Below are 25158 nucleotides of genomic sequence, written 5' to 3' on the forward strand. Positions count from 1 at the left end.
CACCTAACTAATATGCCACCTCAGTAAATCAAACAAACATGTTAAGGGCGTTACAGGTTCCATCACATATTTTCCTTCCTGCTGAGATGCTGGAGAACATCCAGAGAGTAACAGGAAACCTGGTTGCTCAATCCTGTTTCCTCTCACAGGGCAGCTCCTCTGAAACTGAGTCCCACTGAGCCCCTCTCTTCAACATGAACAAGTGAATATGCCATGAGCACAAGCCAAGAGAATTAGGGGAGGAAGGAAGTGGGTATTTTCACCTGCATCAGGGTTTCCTGCAAATTTCTGGCACAGTGGCCACATTCATTAATCACCCTACTCTTTCTCAAGTACCTAGGAGGCCCCAGTGCAGGCAAGTGAATGACCTTATTACTGGGAGATGGGTTAAAGAGACAGTGCAATGCAATGCAGGATGTGCAGCAAGGACATCTGGGTTGTGGTCTCAGTTCTGCCACTTGCTGTGTGACCTTGGGCAAGTCACTACTCCTCTGGACCTCAGTTTCCTCACTTATAAAATGAGGGGATTAGATTATTAGATAGTCTTTAAACTCTAAAACTATGATTCTAAGGAGGTTTGTGACTAGGAAGTATTTTCTCTATTTCACAGAATCTCAAAGATGGAAAGCAGGTTGTGTCAGGAGCTGTCAGTCTCGGGAAGTCTTAAAGCAGAAGCTAGGTAACCACTTACCGGGGTAAAGGGGATTTCTGTTCACATATAATTGAACTAATTGGAAAGTGTGCTGGATTTGGAGTAAAATGATCTGGATTAGAATTCTGCTCTGCCATTTACTAGTTGAGTACCTCAGAGATGAAAAATCCGTGACCACTGGGTGATTCTCTTTTCTTTCCCTGCTCTCTTCTATCCCAAACTCTTAATTCCCACCCACAATCTTTTCTTTTCCATATCTTTCTTCTTTCTCCTCTTTCTCCTGTTATTGGCAATAAAGTTGAATTTGAGAAAAAGATATTTAATAGCTTTGCATTTCGTGTTCTTAAATTTTAAAACAGATTAAGCTTACCCTTATTTCTTTCAAAAAAGAATCTTACATTCAGCTACATTTTATTTTTATGTGGTCCCTTATTTCAGTCTGTTGATCAGTGGAACTTGGGTTTCCCGATCCCTGCCACAGAGTGAATGATCCTAATTGTTCTCTCCTGAGGTTTTCTCAGGAAGTCAGGGACAAGTTTACCATTCAAAGAAAATTCTTCCAATACTCAACATTCAGACCATCCATGGCACAACAGTGCTAGCTCATGCTTCTATTGCATTTTCTGGCTTTTAACAAAATGATTTTCTCTCTCTGTGGCCCCATTTCACAACTGAGACTCAGGTTAAAAAAAAAAAAAACAAACTTGTGTAAGTTCACGCTGCTCCTGTCAAAACCAGGACTTGAACACAGGTCTTGGAAAATAAGGTCAGGAAAAGGTGAGCAAAGTATTCAAGGACCTCCTGAACCACTTGGACAAATCAGGGAAAGAAGAGTTTAAAATGCTATAAAGTTTCAAAAAGGAGATGAGGCAACAAACTGGGGGTAGGGAAGGATCTTTTTTATATAAAAGTGACTTTCCAATGTGAATCACATTAATTGGGGGGGGAAGGTTACAGATGAAGATAATTTTTAAAAATAGTGAAACCATTTGCATTAGACAATTTAAGTTTAATTGACATATCTCCCCCATTTTCCTAAATATTGTAGACTTCTCTGGGCTTTCATTTCCTTCCCTGTAAAAGTGATCTATGAGGTTCTTTCCAACTTGAATAGTCAATGTTCTAAAGTTCAAGTAGAATGTAAGCTGCTTGAGGGCAGGGCCTGTCCTAATTTTGTATTTGCCTCCCCAGTGTCTCTCCAAACTGTTCAGCCCATGGCTTCCCAGATTACCTAGAGACCTCTTCCCCAGAGGCCATCTCACACTGACATCATCCATCTCCATCCCCACAGTCTCCTTTGATTGGGGGGAGCTTATCCTTGGAATCTTCATTGGAGGAAGCACTCATGCTTACTACAAGCTCAGCTCAGCCCACGACTCCTTGAACTGCTTCTTCTCTTTGTCTCCTCATTAGTTCTTCCCCCCCCACCCAAAGTTTGCCCCTCCCGCCAGTGGAATGGAAACTCTTTGAAGCAAGGAATTGTCTTTCTTATTCCTTTTATTTGTATTCTCAGTGCTTAGCCCAATGCCTAGCATATATTAAGTCCTTAATAAATGGCTACCGATTAGTTGATTAACATTTTATTTTTTAAGGTCCCTTCCAATTCAATGGTCAATAGTTCTAAGAAATCCACTGACCTAGCTTTGTCTTCTCAAACCATTATACAAAAAAGTTGAGTAGGCACTTATTCACTCTTATTAAAAGAAACATTTAGGTTGTTACATGTCCCATGTAAGCTTTATTATGTGAAATCTCCAGAGCACAGAGATTAGGATATGTTCAATCATTGCACAACTATTAGGCTACTGTAATAAAAAACAAACAAAAAAAAACACCAAAAAAAAAAAAAAAAGAGGAAGAAACTGCCATGAGTCAGTTTCTTGGAAAACTGGATAGGCAGTTATCAAAGGCACCAGAACGGGTAGGACTTATGCTCTTCAGACATCCAGCTCAGCCATGGCCCTGTCCAGTGGGTCCACATCCCAGTAGCTGTTGTCCCAGCCGAGGAACCAGCCCATGAATGAGGGCGGCTCAAAGCCTTGCTTCACAATCGTGATGGGTGTTCGAGGATCCCGGTTTGCAGGATCAGTTTCAATATATCGCTTAGCTGCAGAAAGACACAGAAAGAGGGAAACAAAAACCCAGGGGTTATTAGCATGTTCATCCTCCTTTGCTGATGGCCTTTTAGGACAGAAGTTGGCAAATGATGACATATAGCTTGTGCTCAACTGCCTGTGTTCTTGTTGCTAAAATAGAAATGAAGGAAATTTTGGGAAGAAGTGACTAATCATTATTAAAAGAGTTCATGACAGAGAAGGAAAGCCCAGACAGAGTCTGATGGGCACACTAGATTTGGAAGAGCAGATTTCAAAGAGGTCAGAGAAATGGCAAGATCCTATGTGCTGAGATTCTACAGGGAAAGTCAGCCCTCGTGGATGGGATGCTCTTTTAAAAATATATATGTTTTGCAGAAGCTAGGTGGCGCAGTGGATAGAGCACCAACTCTGGAGTCAGGAAGACCTGCGTTTAAATTCAGACTCAGACACTTGATATTTACTAGCTGTGTGACTCTGGGCAAGTCACTTAACCCCAACTGCCTAGCCAAAAAAAAAATACATATATATAATATATACATATGTATATGTTTTAAATTTATTTTGTTTTGCTTTTGTAGGCAATGGGGTTAAGTAACTTGCTCAGGATCACACACCTAGTAAATGTCAAGTGTCTGAGGCCCGATTTGAACTCAGGTCCTCCTGATTCCAGGCCTGGTGCTCTATCCACTGTGCCACCTAGCTGTTCCTAAAATGTATTTTGTTAACTATTTCCTAATTATATGTAAAAAAATGTTTAACATTCATTTTTTTAAAAGTTTGAGTTCCAAGTTCTTTCCCTCCCTCCTCTCCTTCCCCTTCTTTGAGAAGGCAAGCAATTTGATGGGATGCTCTTAATAAAATTCTGATGACACAAACTCAAACAATAAGAAAGAAAAGCAGGAGAAGTCTAAAGAGACACATGTGGATGCAAGGAGGAGTCATCAGTGAAATCAGACTTTTTTTAAGGCAAGCATAGAAGATGAAAACAAGGATAAGCAACTGAAGAGCTGTTGTTGGCTTATATCAGTCATGTCAGACTCTTCGTGACACCATTTGGAGTTTTCTTGGCAAAGATACTGGAATGGTTTGCCATTTCTTTCTCCAGCTCATTTTACAGTTAAGGAAACCGAGACAAACAGAGTTAAGTGACTTGCTCAGGGTCACTCTGCTATTAAGTGTCTGAGGCTAGATTTCAACTCAGGTCTTCCTGAGACTCCAGGTCTGGCACTCTAAACACTGCACCACCTAGTCACCCTAATTGAATAGTAATATAAACAAACTACACGATATTCTGGCCAAAAATGTAGAATATGTGATAAAAGATGGGTTTGAGCATTTGGAAAGGGGAGTAGTGGTCCTTGAAATCCAGCAAAGCTTTAAGAACAAGTCATGGCAGACCAACCTGATTTTCTTTTTTGGTATGGTTACTAGACTGGGAGATCAGGAGAATGTCATAGGCACAGTGTGCCTAGATTTGATCAAAACATTTGGCAGAGTCTCTCATGATTATCTCATAAACAAGACAGAAAGATGTGGGCGAGATGACAATATTAGTTAAATGGATTATGAACTAAGAAAATGGTTGGGCCAAAGTAATATATCAAGGCCAAACTGGAGGGAGATCTCTGGGGAAATACCCCAGAGGATTGTGCATGAATGAACATGGCAGCCAAATTGGCAAATCCTAGATTGGTCTGCATTCATGAAGGCATAGGGTCTAAAACTCAGGAGGTGATGGTACTCCCGGCTATCTGCCCTCATCATACCATATCTAGAGTACAAGATTTAGTTCTGGATGCCATGTTTTAAGAAAGACATTAAAAAACTAGAGTGCCTCTCCAACAGGGTATGAGAGAACCAGAGACTGTGCCATATAAAAATCATTTGAAGGAACCGGAGATGTTTCGCCTAGAGAAGCAAAGACTTGGGGAGAGGAAAAGAGGGAGTGATTGCTATATTCAAGTAGCTGAAGGACCATCATGGGAAAGGGAGATGAGACTCATTCTGCTTGGCCTCCAAGGCCAGAATAGAAGCAGTGAGTGAAAGCTGCAAAGAAGCAGCTTTCACCTGGATTTAAGGAAAATCTTCCTAAACAATGACAGTGTCCAAAAGCGGGCAGGCTTGGGAGGCAGTGCAGTCTTTGTTAACAATGGTGGGGAGGTCTCACCACTTGTCAGAGATATAGTAGAGGAGTTCCATGTTTAGGCATGAGTTGGAATGGATGATCCCTGAGGTCCCTTCTAACCTGGATATTCTGCTTTTACATCACTACAGTTTTGCTTCATGGGATAAAAGGATGTTTAGACTGGAAGGTGCATTGGGACACAAAATATTTTAGCTGGAAGGAGTAGTGGAACCTAACAATAAAAAGAGCTGACATGCATAATGTCATTTTAAGGTTGACAAAACACAAAATACATTGTCTCGGTAAGCTATGCTAGAGCATAAAATTCTAACATAGAACATGGAATGTTCAAGCTGGAAGGAGACCCCAGAAATTCTCTCGTATTCTAACATCCTCTTTTTTCCAGCGGGGGAAACTAAGTCCCAAAAAGGAGAAGGGGTTTGCTTGATAGTCATAGCACTGCTAGAAAGTGGTAGCCAGGACTGGAACCAAGGCCTCCTCATTCTCATTCAGTCCAGTGCTTTTCCCACTACTTTCTTTTTTGAATGTTTTAGGTAGAAGACAGTGATGCTGTAGGAGGAGGATCTAAAGGACAGTAGCTTCTTATAAAGAAACTTTAGGTCCCAGAAAATGAGCCTTACCCACCCAGAAGAACCAACCTCACACCTCCTTGACCCCCCTCCCCCCTCCCGGCTCCCCATCTCACTTCCTGCTAAACAACATCATAACAGACAGAAAGTAACAGGAAGTTACCAGATGTTAAGGCTTCTGTCTTTTCCTCTTCTTGAGAGTCCTTTCCAACCCAGACATATACCTGTACATTCAACATGAAGGAAGATACGTTACATACAGGGAAGGGCAGCCACCAAGGTTGGAGCTGATGAGGGAGGGTGGACGCTATCCTTTCAAATATCATTTTCCTTTGTACTTGGGTCTGAGCTGAGTCCTCAATCTTGGAAGCGTAGATGGCTCTGTATCCCTACTTTAAGTGAGGTCTCTTAGGCTGTATAGTCTGTGGGAGGAATATCTGAAGGTTGTGCCACAAGAAGGAAGGTGGGGATGCAGCATGCAGAGCTGCTACTAGGGCAAGGTGGTCTGGATCTTGTCCCAGGGTGCAAAAGCTTAAAGGATGCTACTAGTACATGTAGTTCTTCAGTAGCTGGAAAGCTGTCTAACCCTTCTTCTCCCTACACAACCCCACCTCCAGAAGAACAGAACATCATGAGAGCCCAGAGACAGTTACATAGGCTTGTGCAAAGGACACAGAGCAAGGGCCTCACTGGAGGCCTGGTAAAGGAAAGTTAAATCTCACCATATCCTTAGACTAACCTTGAGGGGGAAAAAAGTGCACTTCATCTGCTATAGCTTCTCCCAGGCAATTAAGCACAGTAGAGGCACCATCCCTTTGGGAAGGATGGGGCCCAGGTAGTTAAGCTAGCTCTTCTTCTATCTATCTTCCCTCCCTCCCTTCTCCTCTTCTCCATCTTTCAGACCTGATCCCAGGTGTCCAAGAGCATGACATCATCGTAGCCAGATCTTCTTGCATAAATTCCCCAGGAACCTCTTCAATCTGGAAAGAAGCAGGAAGGATTAATGAAAGAAAAGAGAAAAAAAAAAAAAGAAATCCCTTCCCTTCTCCAGGCTCTAGCCATTCAGAATCATCTAAAGATACTCATATGCGATAGGCATTATAGGGACAAATAAATAAGGAAGCTAAGTCTCAGTGATATTAAATGATTTGAATAGCAACATACAGCCAGTAAAATGATGGAACCAAGAGTCAACTCAAGAATTTCTCACTCCTAGTCCAGTGATTTTCCCACAACATATAGCTGCTGGCCCATACCCCTTCCTTTGCTAAATAGTTGGTGGGAAGAAGCTCTCAACCTGGTCCAGTCTGAATAGTGACGTCCCATCTCTCTTTCTCCCCATCTCCCTATTCTCCCTGCCCAAACTGATGAGTATTCAAGTCAAATGGGAATAAGGAGTGTATTCAGTAACTTCCCTGGGGTAGCCTTTCCCATGGTAGCATAGTGAAAGCAGGTCTCCCTCCTCACTCAGAGCAAAATGTAAAAGCCTCAAACTGCAGAAAGGCTTTCCCAGCGTCAAGGATGCATGATGCTGGAATACACCTTTCATTTCAATTTTTTGGAATGGCATCAATCCCTTCAGGGCTACTCCTTGCTAATAATAATAACTAGTGCTAACAGAGTGTTTAAAGGTTGGCACTTTACATATGTTATCTCATGTATCCCAACAACCCTAGGGGAAAAGTGCTAGAATTACCCCCATTTTACAGATGAGGAAATTGAGACGGTAAGAGGTAAAATGACTTGTTCAGAGCTGGATAGCTAATGAAGTGTTTGAGGTGGGGTTTGAACTCAAATCAAGCTCTGCAATACCTAGCTGCCATGGCTGCCATGTAATGCTGGGGAGAAGCCAAAGCTGATGTGGGTGGTGCCACATACCCACATAAAGTGAGTTATCTCAGCAAGTGGGAAGAGCCACCAATATCCTTACCACTGGGAGTCAATCCACCATATCTGTGTTTTCGTTTATTTGTTTTTGGCATGGGCCTGTAATTTCATTGGAAGTCCCCATGAAGAGATCCTGCTACACACTCCATGCGTTGTCCTGCAACTTACAGCCTTAGAAATTTGCCCGGGGCGTTAAGAGGTTAAGTGTCTTGTGTCAGAGGCAGGATTTGAACCCAGTTCCTCCCAACTCTGAGGCCAGCTCTCTATCCATTCTGCCAAGGCTGTCTTTCAATCTGTTGCATTTTAGTGATGCAGATGGCAGTCCCTCCTGTCGCCAGGGATCTTCTTGTCTCCCCAGGGTTTTGACCTCCACAAGCCTATTATAAGCCTCTGCCAGACCAACAAGAATCATACCGTTGTGATGATTTTATATCCAAATCAACCAAAATAAGTATTTTTGCTCCTACTGTGCACAGAGAGGCTAGAGTGGTCTTCTCAAGGATCACACAGCTAAGGAAGGATAGGCCTGTTTTTGCCCCATGAATCTGTCTGGGACGATGAAAATGCAGAAGGGACCTCCTGCACCCTCTGCCAACACGAGGGAAAACAGCATTTGTGTAAACTTGATCAAATTAATGTCTTACATCCGGGGTCCAAACTGGCCCCACACTGTTGGTCCTTTTCCTGGGAAGGGAAAACAGAAAGACAGAGACGGTGTGAGGCCTCTTTTCTTGAACTCACCACGAAGCGGCCAATCTTGTTGGAACAGGCAAAGAGACGAGGGGGGTGGACATCCATCTTCTTGTCCTTCAGCCGTGGAGATGTGCGGTACGCAGCCTTCCCTCCCAGGGCTTCCCAGAAGCCGTCTGCGAGGGACAAACAAACAAACAAATGGCTGCTGTCTTCTTGGCTTCCTCTGTGAATACATTTCACCAGCTTTGGGTCTCATTAATCCTAAAGGAAGAATCCTTACTCCACTGGTCAAACCAACTGTTCCTTAGGCCTCTCTCTTCCCCCAAACATGGCCCCATTAATTCTTGTCTTTCATAGCTAGGCCAAAAAGAAAGCCTCTGAACTATGACCTTAGAAGTTACTAAATGGTGATACCCCTAACTAGGCCTACACCTCAAAGAGATCAGAAAAAAAGGGCCCATGTATACGAGAATATTTATAGCAACCTCTTTTGTGGTGGCAAAAAACTGGAAATGAAGGGGTTGCCCAGAAATTGGGAAATGGTTGAAGAGATTATGGTATAAGCAGTAGGGTACTGGAGCTACAAGCTGACTCGAACTGGTGAAAAGACCAAATTATTAAATTTTCAGGGTGAACATTTACACCCCAGAAATTTACAAATGCTATGAATCAGGGCTTGCTTGACTTTTATTGTTATTGTGACTGTCTAGACTTAAGAAAGTGATGGATAAAAATGGTAATGATTCATATGAAACTTAACAGTGTGTTGTGGGCCCTTTTTTTTTTTCAGGGAGCTTATTGTTAACCATTTACCAGCATATTCCTGGGTATGTGAATGTCATGGACATAAATGTAATGTCATAGGAAATGACAAAAGGGACAGTTTTAAACAAACTTGGGAAAATTTGAATGAAATGAAAAGAATCAGAAGAATTTACTCAATAACAACCCTATAAGGACCATCAACTTCGGAAGAATTCATCACTCTAACACAATGAATAACCACCATTCCAGAGGACTGATGATGAAAATGCTGCCCACTTCCTTACACACAGGTAATGGTTGGACTCAAGGTGCAGAATGAGACACATATGTTTGAACATGGCCAATGCAGGATTTGTTTCGCTTGGCTGTGCTTTACAATGGTTTTCTTTTTCCTTTAATACTTTCATTAGACAGAAAATGAAAATACTTGCTTGTTAATTGAAAAAAGAAAACATTTTTTAAAACAGTAAGGCCTTCTACCATTAACCCCTTTGCACAAGACAATCCTCTCACTAAGGACAGCCCTGGGCCACCCTCCTCTGACCCTCCCCTTCTCCAGCCTATCAAAATCTGACCCAGGCTTCAAGGCCCAGCTGGGGTCTCACCTCCTCCAAGAGACCTTCCCTGGTCACTGCAGCCCAAGCTGATCTCTCTCCCACCTCCAGATTCCTACAACACTTGAGTGTTGTGGCACTCACTGAAGACTCAGCACATAAAAACTCATATTTCTTAGGTGATTATAATTATTCAGAGCATTTTCCTTACAATTCTATTGAGGTCTGGTGTAAGCATTATCCCCATGTTAAAGATGAAAGAGCTTGCAGCTCTGGGAGGTTGTCATTTGCCTACAATCTGGCACCTGCTAAAGGTCAGAGCCAGGATTTGAATTCAGGTCTCTTGTGAGATAACTGCACCACATCGCACATACTGTTTCATGTGAACTATCAGTTATTAAGCATTTATCATCGCCTCCTATCTGCCAGGCTTGATACTAAGTCTGCCTCCCAACTAGTCTGTAAGCTGCCTGTGGGCAGGGACTCCCGTCGTCCCTTCTTGTAGTCCTCAAAGCACCTAGAGCACAGCTGAGCCCACTGCAGTCACTCACCAAAGTTGAAAGGGAGGACAGTTTGTTCTGGAGACAGAGGAAGGGATGAAATGAACTCTAGAGGGCCCTCCCTTCTTCAGCTGGAATAAGGGGTGAGTCAGTGAATTGTAAAGGGCTGGTTAACCCTGATGGCCAAGGCAGGAGTCCCTGTGCCCAAGACTGTTCTCTCTTTCAGGACTAGGTCTGCATCGTGCCTGAGCAGGACAGCTCAGAAAAGGTGAGAGGTAAGCACCCACCAGGCATTTGCTCAGAAGGACATCCCAACCCCACATCCATGCCAGGCCCATCCCTCATGGTCCCCACCTGGCTCACTGCCCTCAGCCACTTGCACAGGCCGAGCCTTCAGCACGTTCAGCAGTTCCTGGGCCCCAGACTTCTCTGTGTCACTGGCTCCTTCACCCACCCACAGGTAAGCAGATGATGGAGTTTTCAGAACAAAGGCGTCATTGGAGTTCAGCTCACTCGCATCGGGTTCACCTGGGGGAAAAGTAGGGAACCCCCCCCCAAAGGGAAATCATTCCATGTACTGATAACCAGATTAAAACCCTTCCTGAATCCCCAGGTGCTTCCCCCACAATCCCCACTCACAATGAGGAGGAAGAGTTCTAAAACGCTAGGCAAATCAAGTTCTTCGAGGCCCAGGAGGATGAAGTAGACAATCATTACAATATTTATAAAAATGGGGCCAAAATAATATTAGAGAGGCAGGAAAGTGTCATGGGTTGGCAATGAGAGGACTGGAGTTTATCCCAGTTCGGCCATCTACCACCTTTGTGGCCACTGGGTCCGAGTCTCCTCATCTAGGAAACGAGAGAGCTGTACTAGAGGATCTGCAAGGTCCCTTCTAGCTCTAAAATCCCATGATCCTCTCTTAGGCCACAAGTCTCCCACTCTGTATGAAGAATCAAAGGATTCTTCTCCTATTCTGAATGAGGGTTCACTCAGCAAGGACACTGAGGCTGGTTCCCTGGTCACCTCCCTGTGTTCTGTTTCTTGGGGTTTGCCTTTCTTCTGGAAGGGAGGAGAACAGAATCACAACATTTCATTGTTGGAAGGGATGCTTTAAGAGGCATCTGGGAGCAGCCTGAATGTCCAGACCATATGACCTGGCCAGAGCCTCCCAATGCAAGCTCAGGTCAGGTTCATGCTCAAGGCCGCTGACCCTGACAAGGTAGTTTTAACAACAACTTTTCTTATAATAACCCTAGTAAGTAGAGAGCAGATGTATGGTCCCCATTTTGCAGATGAGGAGCCTGAGGCCCAGCAAAGTGAAGTGTCTTGTGTAAAGTCACACAGCGAGGGTCTCATGGCAGTTCAGGTCTCAGGACTCAAAATCCCTTGGCCTTTCCACTGCATCTTGCAACCTTGTGGTGGCCTGGCTCTCACAGTAGGGTTCCTCCTGCTAACATGAAATGTACATCTCTCCCTGGGACCCAGCTAGGCCTCAAGGCCTCAGGAAGGACCAGCTCTGCTTTCCTTTCCTGAAGTCGCTTCAAAGTCTTGCCCACAGCAGGTCAGAGTATCGTCGCATAGGCTCGTGGCCAGGACCGCTATCTCTGTGGTGTTCTGGAGGGGAAGGTTTGGCTACGAGCCCTTGACTCACCCCTCCCCAATCTGATCCCCTGAGTCTGCTTCCAACCCCAGACTAGGAGAAGATGTGAGAGTTACCTCCACGGCCCTGGTGGCTCCAGAGCTGCTGGAACGGACCTGGAAGAGGCGAGTGCTAGCAGGGACCGTCTGCCCACCCTCTCTGGAGGTGCCGCCTTTGTAGATGATCATAGGCTTACCACCGAATAGGCTCATCAGGTGGGCAGGCTCCTTGCCCTGCACAACTCGGCTCTAGGAAAAGACAGAAGACAGGGTGTCAGAGCAGCAGTCAGAAGGAGGGGCCTGGGATGGGTATGGGGGGGATGTCATCTTATTCTTCCCCCCAGAGGATTCTCTAGACTCTTCCCCCACCAAACGTGGGAAAAATAAAAAAGTATGGTTGCATGTGCATGGTGTGTGTGTGTCTACATATATGTTACATGAATTCTGTGGTATGTATATGCTTATGTCTGCCAATATATGATGCGTATGTACACTATATGTACACATGTATGTTGTGTGGAGCATGCAATGCATGTTATATGCTAGAAGTCTGTATGAGGGAAGAATACACATTGTACAGAATATTCATGCAGTGTATTGTAAAACATTATCAAGTATGTGTACGTGTTATATGTGTGTGTGTGTGTGTGTGTGTGTGTGTGTGTGTGCATGCCATGGTGCCTATGCACAACTCCCTGCAAATACCATGCACACATACTTATCCTTAAAATTCTGTAATGCACATACATGTACATACTTACATATATATATGCATATTTATACAGTGTGTGGGCATTGCCAACTGGTTACACCTGTGTATGCATATGGAGAACCAGGAACAGATGTAAACACGCATACAATGTGAGTAAGCAGTGGTATTGCAGGTAAGCATGTATATGTATACATGTTTAGACACACACTTATGTGTAAATGGCATTCACGCATGTGCATGTATTGTGCTCAGAGATCCAGAGCAGTCGAGCATCAGCTTAAAGGTGCATGTGAGAGGCAATGGCATTCCACACCCCCTGCCCAGCCCACTGAGACCTACTCAGATCTTTCCCTTTCCCTTTCCAAGACACAGAAGATGTCCTGGGATTATCAGGGGGGGGGGGGGAGGGGATGCTATGCCGTAGCTAGGCAGCTGCAAATGTCTCCCAGGGGCATCCTTGTATGCCCTCCAGCTCTACCAACATGGAGCAGGAGTCACACAGTGGGCCTCTCCACCCCCGAGTAGGGCATCAGTTTCTTTTGGCTGGTGCACAGGAGGACCTAGCTCTGGAGACAGAGTATGTCAAGATTTGGAAGTGAAAGGCTACTCACTGATATCATTCATGTGGGGAGGAGGGGAGGTATGTTACCTGCACTGGAGTACCGCCTAATTCCTCATCCAGCTGTACTGTAAGAATGGCAGCTGTGGCACGCTCATCCTGGCTAGAATCAGCCCCCTGCCTAAAATAATAGGAATCATCAGCATCAGTATCCTCATTGCAGAAGTGGAAAATATAATAGAAAGAACATTGGCCTTGTAGTCAGGAGGCCTGGGTTCACAATCTAGTCCTATCACTAAATGACTGTGTGACCTCAAGACAAATCACTTCATTTCTCTGGGCCTCACTTTTCTCATCTGTAAAATGGGAATCATAATTAATCAACTCTCTACCTCTCAGGCTTGTCATGAGGAAAGCACAGTATATACATGAGTTGTTATATAACCACTGCCACTTTCCATTTTCACAATATTTTGCAGAGCCCTGTCTTGTTCATTATCTCAACTCATCTATACATGTTCTCTTGGAATCAGGCATATAATCCCCACTTTACAGATGAGCAAATTGAAACTCTAAGAGAGGCACCATCTCACCTAAGATCATACAGTGAGTTTAGGGATGAGTTGGGCCGGAACCAAGGCTTCTGACTGACACGGGGCTCTCAGTCTCCCCACATGCAAATCCTTCTGGATCTCATACTCTCCTAGAGGATAGTGGTCTGGACCCAGAAGGTCACCAAAAAAGGAAAGGGAAAAAGGATATAGAAAGACTCCTGAAAGTGTAGCGGACTGAGCCCCAAACTTAGGCACAAGAAGACCAAGGCAGGAATCCTATCTGAGACATTTACTGGCTATGTACCCATGGACAAGTCATTTAACTACTCTGGGCCTCACTTTCCTTGTTTGTAAAATGAAGGAGTCAGACTCGATGGTCTCTAAGGTCCCTTCCAGCTCTAAATTTCAGATCTTCTGAGTCTTCACTCTCCAGCAGTGGTTTGGAATGAGCAGCCACTATTATAGAATTCTTGCACAAAGGCCATCATCCCATTCAGCTCTTAAGCTGAAGATTTGGAAGTCTCAACAGCACAGAACCATAATATTTGGGGCTAGAAGGGTTCCTAGAGACCATATAGGCCAACTCTGTCAGCACATAGGAAGCCTTGGTGTAGTGGATCAAGAACTAAGCCTGAAGGAAGATCAGAGTTCAGATCCAGCTTTGAACATTTAGTAGATGTGTGACCCTGCCTAAGTCAATGAATCTTTGTCTGTTTCAGTTTTCTCATCTGTAAAATGTGGATAATAATAGCAACTACCTCCCAGGGTTGTTGTGGGAATAAAATAAGATATATGTAAAGCACTTTGCAAACCTCAAAGTACCATATAGATTCTACCTATTATTGTTGTTGTTAGTTTTATATTGCCCCAGTAATCTATAAGGAATTGTATCCTTTTGTTTTGGGTCTCAGCATTCTGAGTAAATACATGGCAGTAGGACCCCCAGGCTCTGCTGCCCCAGGAGACCTCAAATGCAAAGACAATAATGAAGTCCAGTCATCACAGACCATCACGATCTAAACCTGGAAAGAAGCATCTAATCCAACCCCTCTCATTTCAGATAGGAAAACCAGAGCCCAGAATGGGGAAGTAGTCTGCCAAGGTCTAGAAAAGAGGTGGGAACAAAAACCCAGACTTCCTATCTTTCAGGGTCAGCCAGATGTCCCTTCCACCACATCCCGCTACCTCTCAGTTCCACCAGTGGTGTTGATTGATCAAGTGCCCAGCTGAGAGTCCTCCCAAATGACGATTGTCCTGGCCCATCTTCCCACACCAAGATGCTTACCAATTATAGATGATTTGTCCCTGTCGGCCTGCGTGCTGATAGTTGTACAGAATGATGTAGCTGTCACCACCGTAGAACTGGCCATAAGTGGAGGGGTTCACTAGAACTTTGTCAGTACCTTCAACTCTCCAGATCTGCCAAGGCAATGAGACAGTCAGAGACATGCACAATGCAGGCCACTTGGGAGACGGGTTGGGAGGAAGTTGAGGCTGTCTAGTGATACAGTGGAAAGAGTGCTAGACTTAAAATAGAGATCTGGGTTCAAATGCACACATTCTAGTGAAGTGGCCTTCAGCTGGTCACAGCTCTTCTTCGGGCCTCACTTTCCTCATCTGTAAAATGAGAGGGTTTGACTCCATGACTGGTAGGATCCTATTCTGACATTTTGTGGATCTGTGAGCTTGGGCCAGTTACTTACTTTCTCAGAGCCTCAGCCTATAAACAACTTAGGCAGATTAGACTAGAAATGTCCAACGCATGGCCCATAGACCACGTGGGGTCCACAACACTCTTGAATATAGCCCAAACCAGATTAAAATGTTACAGGGTAATATTTAACAAAATAAAAACATAGATGATTACATTTTAAAAGTCAATATGTGGCCTGCAGGGATTCTTATGTATGGATTGGTGGCCCCATTTCTGTTTTGAGTTTGACACTAAACTGTCATTCTCTGAAGAGCCATTTACAACATCCTCCTCCACCAATTACTCTGCCCTAGGCACAGTGCTGAAAGGGAATGGACTGGTTGAATTTAGGATAATTTCCTCTGGTTTCCACATTAAGATACTAGGATTCTATGTCTATGACACCCACCAGCTCCTCCCAAACGGACTGCCACAAAGCCTTCTAAATTTGTCGGCTGTCCTACATCGCCCTCTGGTGGCGCTATGGGGACAATGACACTTCAACACAACGGCCTTTCAAATGAAATCTTAGAATATTAGCGCTGAAACCAACCGCAGAGAACATTTAGTCCAGACAGCTCACCTTACAGATGTGGAAACTGAGTCCCAGAGAAGGGAAAGTGCTTTGAAATAATGTGGCATAGGGTAAAGAGCACTGGATTTGGGGTGAAAAGACCTGAGCCCAAATACTGACTGCCCCTTAACTCTACATAGCCTTGACCAAGTTGTTTCCTCTTTCTGAGCCTCAGTTTCCCCATCTAAGATACGAAGAAGGGTATCAACAACTTCATTGGGATGTTATAGGAGCAAATAAGATGCACATGTGGAAGGGTTTGTAAAGTACTGAGTTCAACATAAACGTTAGCTATTATCATGATTACTGGCCAAGCTTACCCAGCAAATTAGTGGCTTGGCTGGGAGGAGAAATAAGGTCTCCCGACCTCGTTCCCTATACCAGGCTGCAGGATCCCAACTACAAAAAATAAAAAAACTACTCTGGGGAAGGAATGAAGCCAATTAGAAACCTGCAACAATTGAATCTGACTCAAAGTCTCCGAGTCCTTACTCTAAAGGACAGTGGAGTATGGTGTCAAGACTGCTGCACTGGAAGTCAGAAGCCTCACGTTTGAAACCTACCTGTGCTATTTCCTAGCTGTGTGTCCTGGAGCAAAGCATTACACCTCTCTGATGTTCAGACTTCTCATCTATAAGATGGTCATCTCACAAAGGAAAACACTGCAAGCTTTAAAAATCCTGAGTGTTAAGCCCTTGGTCATAATGAAATTGCTGTGTACCAAAAAGTACCTCAGGTCAGCTAGGTGGAGCAGCGGATGGTGCTCTGGACTTGGAGTGCTGAAGACCTGAGTCTGAATCTAGCCTCAGACCCTTACTAGGTGTTAGATCCTGGACAAGTCATTTAACTTCAGTCTGCCTCAGTTTCCTCATCTGTAAATGAGAATAATACAGTACCTATCTCCTAGGATTGTTGTGAGGAGAAAATGAGATAATATTTATAAAGTGATTTGAAAACTTTAAAGTGCCACACAAACGCAAGCTATTATTACTGTTATTATTGTTTTAAAGTACCTTATAATAAAATTATAGATCTAGATCTATTGCCCTAATATGTCTGGAGTCTTCAAGACCAATGTGTTTCAATGGAAAGAGTACAGGATTTGGAGTGGGGAGCGCTCCCTCCTCCCTCCTCTCCACCCCACCGCCAATGCTTCCATCAACAGGATACCTGCTTCTGGCCAGTGCCATCATCTTCCATGCCATGCTGGGCAGCCATAGCAGTGGAGCTGTGCAGACTGGCAGCATCGAAAGGCACCTGCTCAACATTGGCGATGTGGCTGGAAATATAGGCCACTCCCAGGCCCTGGGTCTGATCCCGATCCCTCCAGTTCTTGAAAAACTGCTTAAACAGTGGGGTCTCACCACCTTCTGGGAGGACTTGGATCTGGAGAGGAAGGAGGCACAACATAGGAAGATGAAGGGGTTACTCTACCCGCAGGACCCCTTAGGATCCCAAGAGAACCGAACTGAGTTTACCTTTAAGAATCAATGAACTCTGCAAAGTGATATGAACAGAACCAGGAAAACATTAACAGGAAACACAGTAACAGCAACATCGTATGATGGTCAGCTATGAATGACTTAGCTCTTCTCAGCAATATAATGATCCAAGACAATTACAAAGGACTCATGATGGAAAATGCTACCAATATCCAGATAAGGAACCGATGGACTCTAAATACAAATTGAAGCATACTATTTTAATTTACTTTATTTTTTTCCTTTTGGTCTGTTTTTCTTTCATAACTTTGACTAACATGGAAATACGTTTTACATGATTGCACAGATATAACCTATATCAAGTGGCTTACCATTTTAGGAAGAGGGGAGGGGAGGGAGGAAGGGAGGGAGAAAAATAAAGAACTCAAATTCTTGTAAAAATGAATGCTAAAAATTATCTTTACATATAATTGAAAAAAATAGTATAAAAAATCAATGAACTCCTCTTTACAGAAATAGGGTACTCTGGGTATGAAATAGTACATATGCTATCAGGCATAACTGATGCGTTGATTGGTTTTGCTGAACTGTTTTTTCCTCTTTTTAATGTTTGTTAGAAGTGATGGCTCACTGGGTAGGTGAATGGGGGCAAGGGGACATATACAGAAATGAAGGTTTCCTAAAAAAACAAAAGATATCAATAAGAACAAGATTATTTTTAATCCTGAAGATGCCCTGGATCAGATATAAAAATACTTATATGTGTATATGCTATTTCCTCCTATAGAACATAAGCTCATAAAGGCCATGGACCATTTCCTTTTTGCCCCTGCAACAAACACAGTGCCTAGCCCATTATTACATGCATAATAAATTCTTGGTTCATAGCTGATTGACTCATTGATCAACTTGATACCTAGAAACCCTAGAACCCAATTCTCTGGTTGGACAGGGAACACAGACTCCAGAAATTTAGAGAAGGTTCACGGAGGGTCAAAACTAGAACAATAAAATGCTGAATTCAATTAAAAGAAAATATATTGTTAACTGTGTACCATACACTGTGCTAGACCTTGGGGGAGATAAAAAAAAAGTTTAGAGAAGGCATCTTCCCTGCCCTCATTGAGTTCACATCTAGTAGAATACATATAGATATACATTTAGTAGAATATATGTATATGTATATATGTATGTGGGTATATATATATATATACATCTTTAATTCTAGGTGTGCATAAGTGTATATATACACATAGATACATATGTATATAGAACCACACACACAGAGAATTACAGTCCTCCTCTGATGTCTCATTGAGTCTTGTTGGTGACCCTGAGCCCCCAAAAGCTAGATGCCTTCAGGACGCAAGCTCTGGGGACCCTACCAAGCTAGAAAAGCTTCAAGGGCAGGCCTGGAAACAGTCTATTTCAATGTCAAAAAGCTCGTCACAATTCAAGATAGGGGGTCTGGAGGAAGGACCCACCTTGATGATACCACAATATAAGTTAGTGGCATTTCTTCCCCTATTGTATTAGCAGTTCACTGAGGGTAGAGACCATGCCTTATACTTCCCTTTAGGTGCTAGGCACCTGGCAGTTATCCTGTAACTCGGTTACCTTGACTGACCTGCCCTCCTTTTCCATTTGCTGATGCTGTCCCAGGACAGCCTCCCCTCCCAGGGTTTTTTTTATTCCTTTCTCCATTTTATTGGTCCAGGCCACAGAGCACAGAGCTAAGCACCCCATGCTTGAACTGCTCCCCCCAGACACAAAGGCCTCAGCCTCTCACCTGGGTCTGCTTGGGATAGCTCATCTTGGAGATGAAGTCAGAGGCACTTTTAAGCGCAGCCTTCCTCTCCTCCGCGTTAGCCCGTTTGCCTGTGGGTGAATTGAGGGAACCAATCAAGTTGGGAGATTCCAAAAGAAAAAACTTCCTGCCTGACCACCCTGGGGTGAGCAACCCCAATGGGGAAACTCAGCTCACAGACATAGCTCTGAGGTTCTAAGGGAACCCTGGACCTTCATGACAACCAGTAGCATCCAGAACCCCAAGAGAAGGGATCTCTGCTCCCCTGAGATATTCACTATGTGGGTCTACAGCCAGACATAGCTGAGACTCAGATTGCTCTAATATCTCCCAGAAGGAATGAGTCTCAGGGAATCAGGCACTCTGAGCTCCAAATAACAGGTCCACTTTCCCCGTCCTCATCTGTTCATTCATAGTTAACTTCCCTAATTCTTCTCTCTCTCAACAGGAGGTCACTCTGCACTCCCCTGACAATCACTGGACAAAGGGGTCTTATTCTACCACCCAGTACCACGGTCTGACCCAACTGACAGAGGAGACCTATTTCCATCCCAATGGACTTGTATCCAAAGGGCAGAAATATATTCTGTAGACTCCTCTCTGCACAATGGAATCACAGGCTCATAGATCTATTAACTCAAAAAAACTTCAAAGTCCTACTAATTCAATCCCTTAATTTTATAGATGAGGAAATTGAGACTCAAACAGGTTAAGTGACTCGCCCAAGGTCACACAAGTAAACATCAGGAACAGGATTTGAACCTAGGTCTTCTGACTCCAAAATCAATGTTCTTTCCACTGTACCATGCTACCTCTCCAGGAGTCTCCAGAGACAGTGGTTTCTAGTCCTAATAAGAAAAGGGTTTCCACTCCCACTTCCATCCCTGTGCCCTCTCCTTCAGCAAGTGGAAGTAGAATTCCTAGATGGGGATAAAGCTGCCTAGAACCACTGAACTAGGAGTCCTAGTGCAAATAAGATCTGAAATCCTTTGCACCCTAACCCTCATTGCTAGGGCACCTTTCCAGATGTAGATCTTTCCATTTGTGCCATGGTCCAGGATAAAGCAGTCATCAGAGCTCAGGGCTGCCTGCATGAAGGGGTTCTCATTAGCTACCAAGGACACAGCCATAGTGCCAGCACCATTGGAAACCTGTTAGGGAAGAGAGCAGGTCAGAGTCAGCATCTGCCTGTCCAGCCCTTGAAAAGGGCTCTAGGCTTTCTCCCTGATACAGCACAAGTCCTACATTCACACTTGGGGATCATCTCACTCCTAGACTTGACAGAGCCAGAGCCAGAAGCAGGGCCCAAATTCCAAAGCTACCACCCTCTCTCCTTAGCTGCCTCCGAATGGGACCAAAGCACCTAGACAGTAGCATTTGTCCTCTGAGTGTTTCAACAGTATGTTGAAACTTCCAAAGACACTTTTTGGGTTATTATCTCTTTTCGTCTTCACAATACACCAGTAGTCAAAGCAAGAGTTGTTTATTTTCTCTAACTGAGAAGATGAGGGAACTGATATTTGGAGAGGGAGGGAGTAATCTGTCCAAGATTCCGCAAAGAATTAATGGCAAAGCCATGACAAGAACCCAGATTCCTTGATTCTTGGAGTCTGATGTTTATTTCTCTGCACTGCACTGTTTACGCCCAGGGGTGTTCCTGATTGCCGTACTCTATATTCAGAGTGGAACATCTGGAGAAAGCTACAAAGGCCAAGACCTTGGACAGACTTCAGTCTGAGAAGACTGCAAGCTGAACTAGCAGTGACTCTCCCTTGACTCCTCACTATCCCCACCAGGCTCCACCTGCTTGGACCACTTTTCCTGCTAAGCCCACATCAGCCAGATCCCTTGTCCCAGCTATTTCTCCATACCTTGTAATAATAATAAGATGATGTTTATACAGTTCTTAAGCTTTAGAAAGTATTTTCCATCCATGGCTTCATTTGGCCCTCACAGTAACCCCAGGGAGTGGGCAGAGCAGATATAAACCCCATTTCACAGATGACGAATATGAGGCTTAGGATTAAGAAGTTAAGTGACCCACCAACTAATGGTGACACAACTAGAAAGAAGCAGAGCCAGACTTCAAGCCCAATGACTTTGGCTCCAAATTCAGGGTTCTTTCAACTACCCTATGCTGCCTACCTTGTAGAGCTTAGCAAGTCTTCGGTTGGTTGCATCCTCCGTGGCAGAGTCATCCTGGCCTTCAGGCAGAGTGGGCTTGGGCCCCAGGACCTAGCAGGGATGTAGAGAGGGAAACCTAAGTCTGTGGGCACAGGCCAACAATGTGAGAGGTCTCCAGTCATCTGCCCCTCCAGGTGCGGATGGCCTGTGGTCCTAAGATGGAACAGCCTGAATTGGACAGAGCTAAGAGAGGTGAGTACAAGATTTCAAAGAAGAGGGGCAGCTAGGTGGTGCAGTGGATAGAGCACCGGCCCTGGATTCAGGAGGACCTGAGTTCAAATCCAGCCTCAGACGCATAACACTTACTAGCTGTGTGACCCTGGGCAAGTCACTTAACCCCACTGCCTGGCCAAAAGAAAAGAAAACAAAAAGATTACAAAGAAGAAGGGAGATATAAGGGAAAAGTTCTTAACAATCAGAGCCACCCCATAGCAGATGGGGCTTAGAAGGTTGGGAGTTTGATATTGCCAAAGGATTTCAAAAGGAAGCTAGGAGATCATGTGTCAGGGATAATCCTCTGAGGAGCTTGCCAACTCTGAAATTCTGTGGGATTTTTTCCCCCAAAGCCTCCTTTCTCCATGGTGATCCTGGTCCCTCCCCTTGCTAGCAGGGGCTGGATCACAGGATAATCACAAGCAGCCACATCTCTGGATTTTTTTCTGTTTGAACATTAGACAATAAAGCCAGGCACAACAAGGGGCCATTGGGTATATGCTTTACAGGGCTCTGACACACTGGTCTTGCCTTTACTAGAGGGAAGAAGCAACAAGGCCCTAAGGCCCCAGACACAGCCCCAAGGCCTGGTCTTCTTGGGAAAGGAATCACTTTAGGGAGCTTGTCCCACCCTACTAGGCAGGACATCTAACTGATGTCCCCACAGAGCAGTACACCCAAAAGGTGAGGCCCACAGTTCAGCATGTACCAAAACATAGGTGTGTTTCTAGTTAGTTGTCCTAAAAACACTTCACACCTTTGGGAGAAACTATAGAAAGAAGTCAAAATGCCTAATAGAGATAGTCCCTGGGAATTTTGGTTCCTCGACAATGATAGCTTTCACAGGGACATAAGCTAAAAGGCAACGTTAAACCAACCGTCCCCAGCCCCTCAAGGGTAGAGTCACAACACCTGCCTCACCATGGCTCAAATAACAAGAAGGGAGGCTCACCTGGAGCATCCTTTCAGGCTCAGCTCCCTCCTCCAAAACTTGCACCTTGGCCCGGCCATTCCGCTCATTGTCTCGGATGCCCTTGGACACCTGGGTGGCCTTGAGTCGCTCAAAATTGTTGCTGCTAGTGCCACACCACTGGTAGATGTCCTGCAAGACACAGACCAAACATATGCCTCACAGTCAGATTCCCCAAACCCAGGGATAGGAGCAGGAGAAGTTAGTTATGCCAACCTTCTCTCCACTGTCTCAAGAGCAAGAAACAAAAGCAAAACAAGTTATGTGTGAACATACACAAAGAGGTGCATGCATTCACATATCTAGGCACATCCCTATATTGTGCAAGCAGAAGCACATATTATATCTGTCTGCATGAAGATATAATAGGCACTTTCAGAAAAATCTAGGAAGACTTACGTGAACTGATACAAAGTAAAATGAGCAGAACCAGGAGAACATTGTACACAGTAACAGCAACAATGTACAACGGTCAACTGTGAATGACTTAGCAATTATCAGCAATACAAAGATCCAAGACAATTCCAAAGGACTTATGACGAAAAATGTTATCCATCTCCAGAGAAAGAACTGATGGAGTCTGAATGCAGATTAGAGCATACTTTTAAAAATTCTTTATTGTTTGTTTTTGTTTATGGCCTATGGTTTCTTTTGCAACATGACTAATGTGGAAATGTTTTGCATGACTACACATGTAGAATCTGTATCAAATTGCTTGCTTTCTCAAGGAGGGGGACCAGGAGAGGGAGGGAGATGGAGAATTTGGAAGCCAAAATTTTAAAAAAGAGTATGTTAAAAAATTTTTGTTTACATGTAATTGAGAAACAAAACAAAATAAAAATTAAATACAAAAAAGATATAATAGGCATACATCTGGGTCCAAATTTGTGTGCATGTATAAGAGGGATATTATACATCTTTGTGTATGTATATGCACATAATGGGTATAGGTTGGCATGTGAGTGTATGTATGAATGTCCATGTAATTTACGCAGGTCTAAGCATGTGTTTTCTATGTTGATCTACATTCATAGAGGGGAGATTTTCTCATTGGGAATTCCTCATGCCAATGAAATCACATATCTAGCCTAAGTAGTAATGACGATGGTAATGATGATGCTAGACAGACCAGTGCATATGTTTTTCTGTATGCATGTCCATGTTCCTGGGTGTGCATGGGCCTGGCGGTTTGCAGGCATGCTCACGCTTATACTGATGTGAATGTGTCTGGCTCTCTGCACATGTACTTACACAGGTGGGTGAGGACATGGTTGTGTCCCACTCATCTGTAATAAGGCCAAGTTCTAGGGTGACAAGGCCATTAGAAAAAGCTAGCTGAGAGCACATGGCACTTGTGCTGCAAAATACAGGTGCCTATGGAAAGGACTCAACAAGTGATGGTGATAGAGGGAGGCAGAGAGGGCTGGGGAGGACACTTACATTCCCCAAGTCAAGGATGAAGCAGTCGCCCTTGTTGAAGCTATCCCATGAAACAGGAACCTCTGTGGCCCGGACCACTCGGCGTCCTTTGACCTGTAACAGTCTCTGCACAACTACCTCGTTGGGTACCACGTGCTTGAAGCCAGAGGCCACACCGCCTTTCTGTAAGGTAGAAGGGAAGCATGAGGAGCATTACTTCTAGGGTTAGCAGGGAGAAATATAGAAGGCTAAGGGGAACTGAACAGAAGAGTCTGCTGCCTCCCCTGGATTTTTTACACCAAAATTTTTCCTTAAGAATTCTCCTTGCATCCATTATGAAATGTTGGAAATGCAACCCATCTGCCTCACCACACTTACTAATTATGCAGCCTCGGGTAAGTCATTTAAACTCATTAAGCCTTAGTTTCCTCACTTATAAAATGAGGATAATAATACTAATTACTTCATGGGATTTTTGGGGTGTGAGGAAAATAGAGGGGGAGAAGGGGAAGGAAGAAAAGAAGGAAGGAAAGAAAGAAGGAAAGAAGGGAGCATAATATAATAGAAAGGGCACTAGATTTAAATTCCAAGGACCTGAGTTTGGATTCCAGCTCTGCTATCATTAACTGCAATTGACATTTGGCCATTCACTTAACCATTCTGAGCCTTAGTTTCCTCATCTGTAAAGTGAAGATACTAATCCTCACACTGTTTCCTTCATAAGGTTGCAAACAAAATGCTCTATAAACTTAAGTTATTGGAACTGTTAATACTGTTGTGATTTGTATTGCTACTAATAAATCCTATATATCCATATAATATGGTGAATAAAATGCTGCTCAATTTGGAGTCAGAGGACCAGGGTTGAACCTGAAGCTCTTCTATTTACTCAATCAGTTATATTGTATGTGCTAACCCCCCTTTCCCCTCCAGTGGCTCCTGATTACAAATCAGGATCAAATCCAAACTCCTCTGATGATATTGAAAGTCCTTCACCATATAATTCTAGCTATCTATTCTTCTGGGCCGATGACACATTACTCCCCTTCACACACACAGTGTTCTACTTACTTTCTTCTGTATATGACATTCAAACGACAAAAATGAGACAAGCATTGTCCTCAAGGAGTTTACGTTCTAATGAAGGGATACTACATGTTCATAGACAGGTGAATACAAGATATATGTACATACACACACACACACATACGTATACATATAAAATGATAAGGTGACTGGAACAATACTTAACAGGGGGAATCTGGAAAGACTTGAAGAATATGGGATTTAAACTGAAGGGAACAAAGAGTTCTAAGAATAGAGATGAAGAGAGAAATTATGGGGAACAGTTTGTGCAAAGACTTAAGGCCAGGACATTGAATGTCATATACAGAAGAAAGTAAGTAGAACACAGTGTGTGTGAAGGGGAGTAATGTGTCATCAGCCCGGAAGAATAGATAGCTAGAATTATCTGGTGACAGATTTTCAATATCATCAGAGGACTTTGGATTTGATCCTGATTTGTAGT

The 25158-nt window shown here is 43.9% G+C and overlaps 1 protein-coding gene across 1 annotated transcript in view; it reads right to left on the bottom strand.

Annotated features, from left to right (window-relative positions):
- Positions 1-2131: 2131 nt before the first annotated feature.
- GSN (gelsolin) overlaps positions 2132-25158 on the bottom strand; it is a 33267-nt gene continuing 10240 nt past the window's right edge. The window contains 15 exon segments of the mRNA XM_078150155.1: positions 2132-2759; positions 5627-5687; positions 6367-6401; positions 6404-6443; positions 8092-8216; positions 10217-10390; positions 11560-11752; positions 12865-12955; positions 14614-14747; positions 16766-16981; positions 18827-18915; positions 19863-19995; positions 20990-21079; positions 22194-22343; positions 23652-23813. Coding sequence (XP_078006281.1) covers positions 2590-2759; positions 5627-5687; positions 6367-6401; positions 6404-6443; positions 8092-8216; positions 10217-10390; positions 11560-11752; positions 12865-12955; positions 14614-14747; positions 16766-16981; positions 18827-18915; positions 19863-19995; positions 20990-21079; positions 22194-22343; positions 23652-23813 — 1863 coding nt within the window. The 3' untranslated portion in view covers positions 2132-2589.

This window comes from Phascolarctos cinereus, unplaced genomic scaffold (assembly GCF_003287225.1).
Source record: "Phascolarctos cinereus isolate Bilbo 61053 unplaced genomic scaffold, phaCin_HiC Scaffold_2;HRSCAF=192, whole genome shotgun sequence".
Classification (NCBI taxonomy): domain Eukaryota; kingdom Metazoa; phylum Chordata; class Mammalia; order Diprotodontia; family Phascolarctidae; genus Phascolarctos; species Phascolarctos cinereus.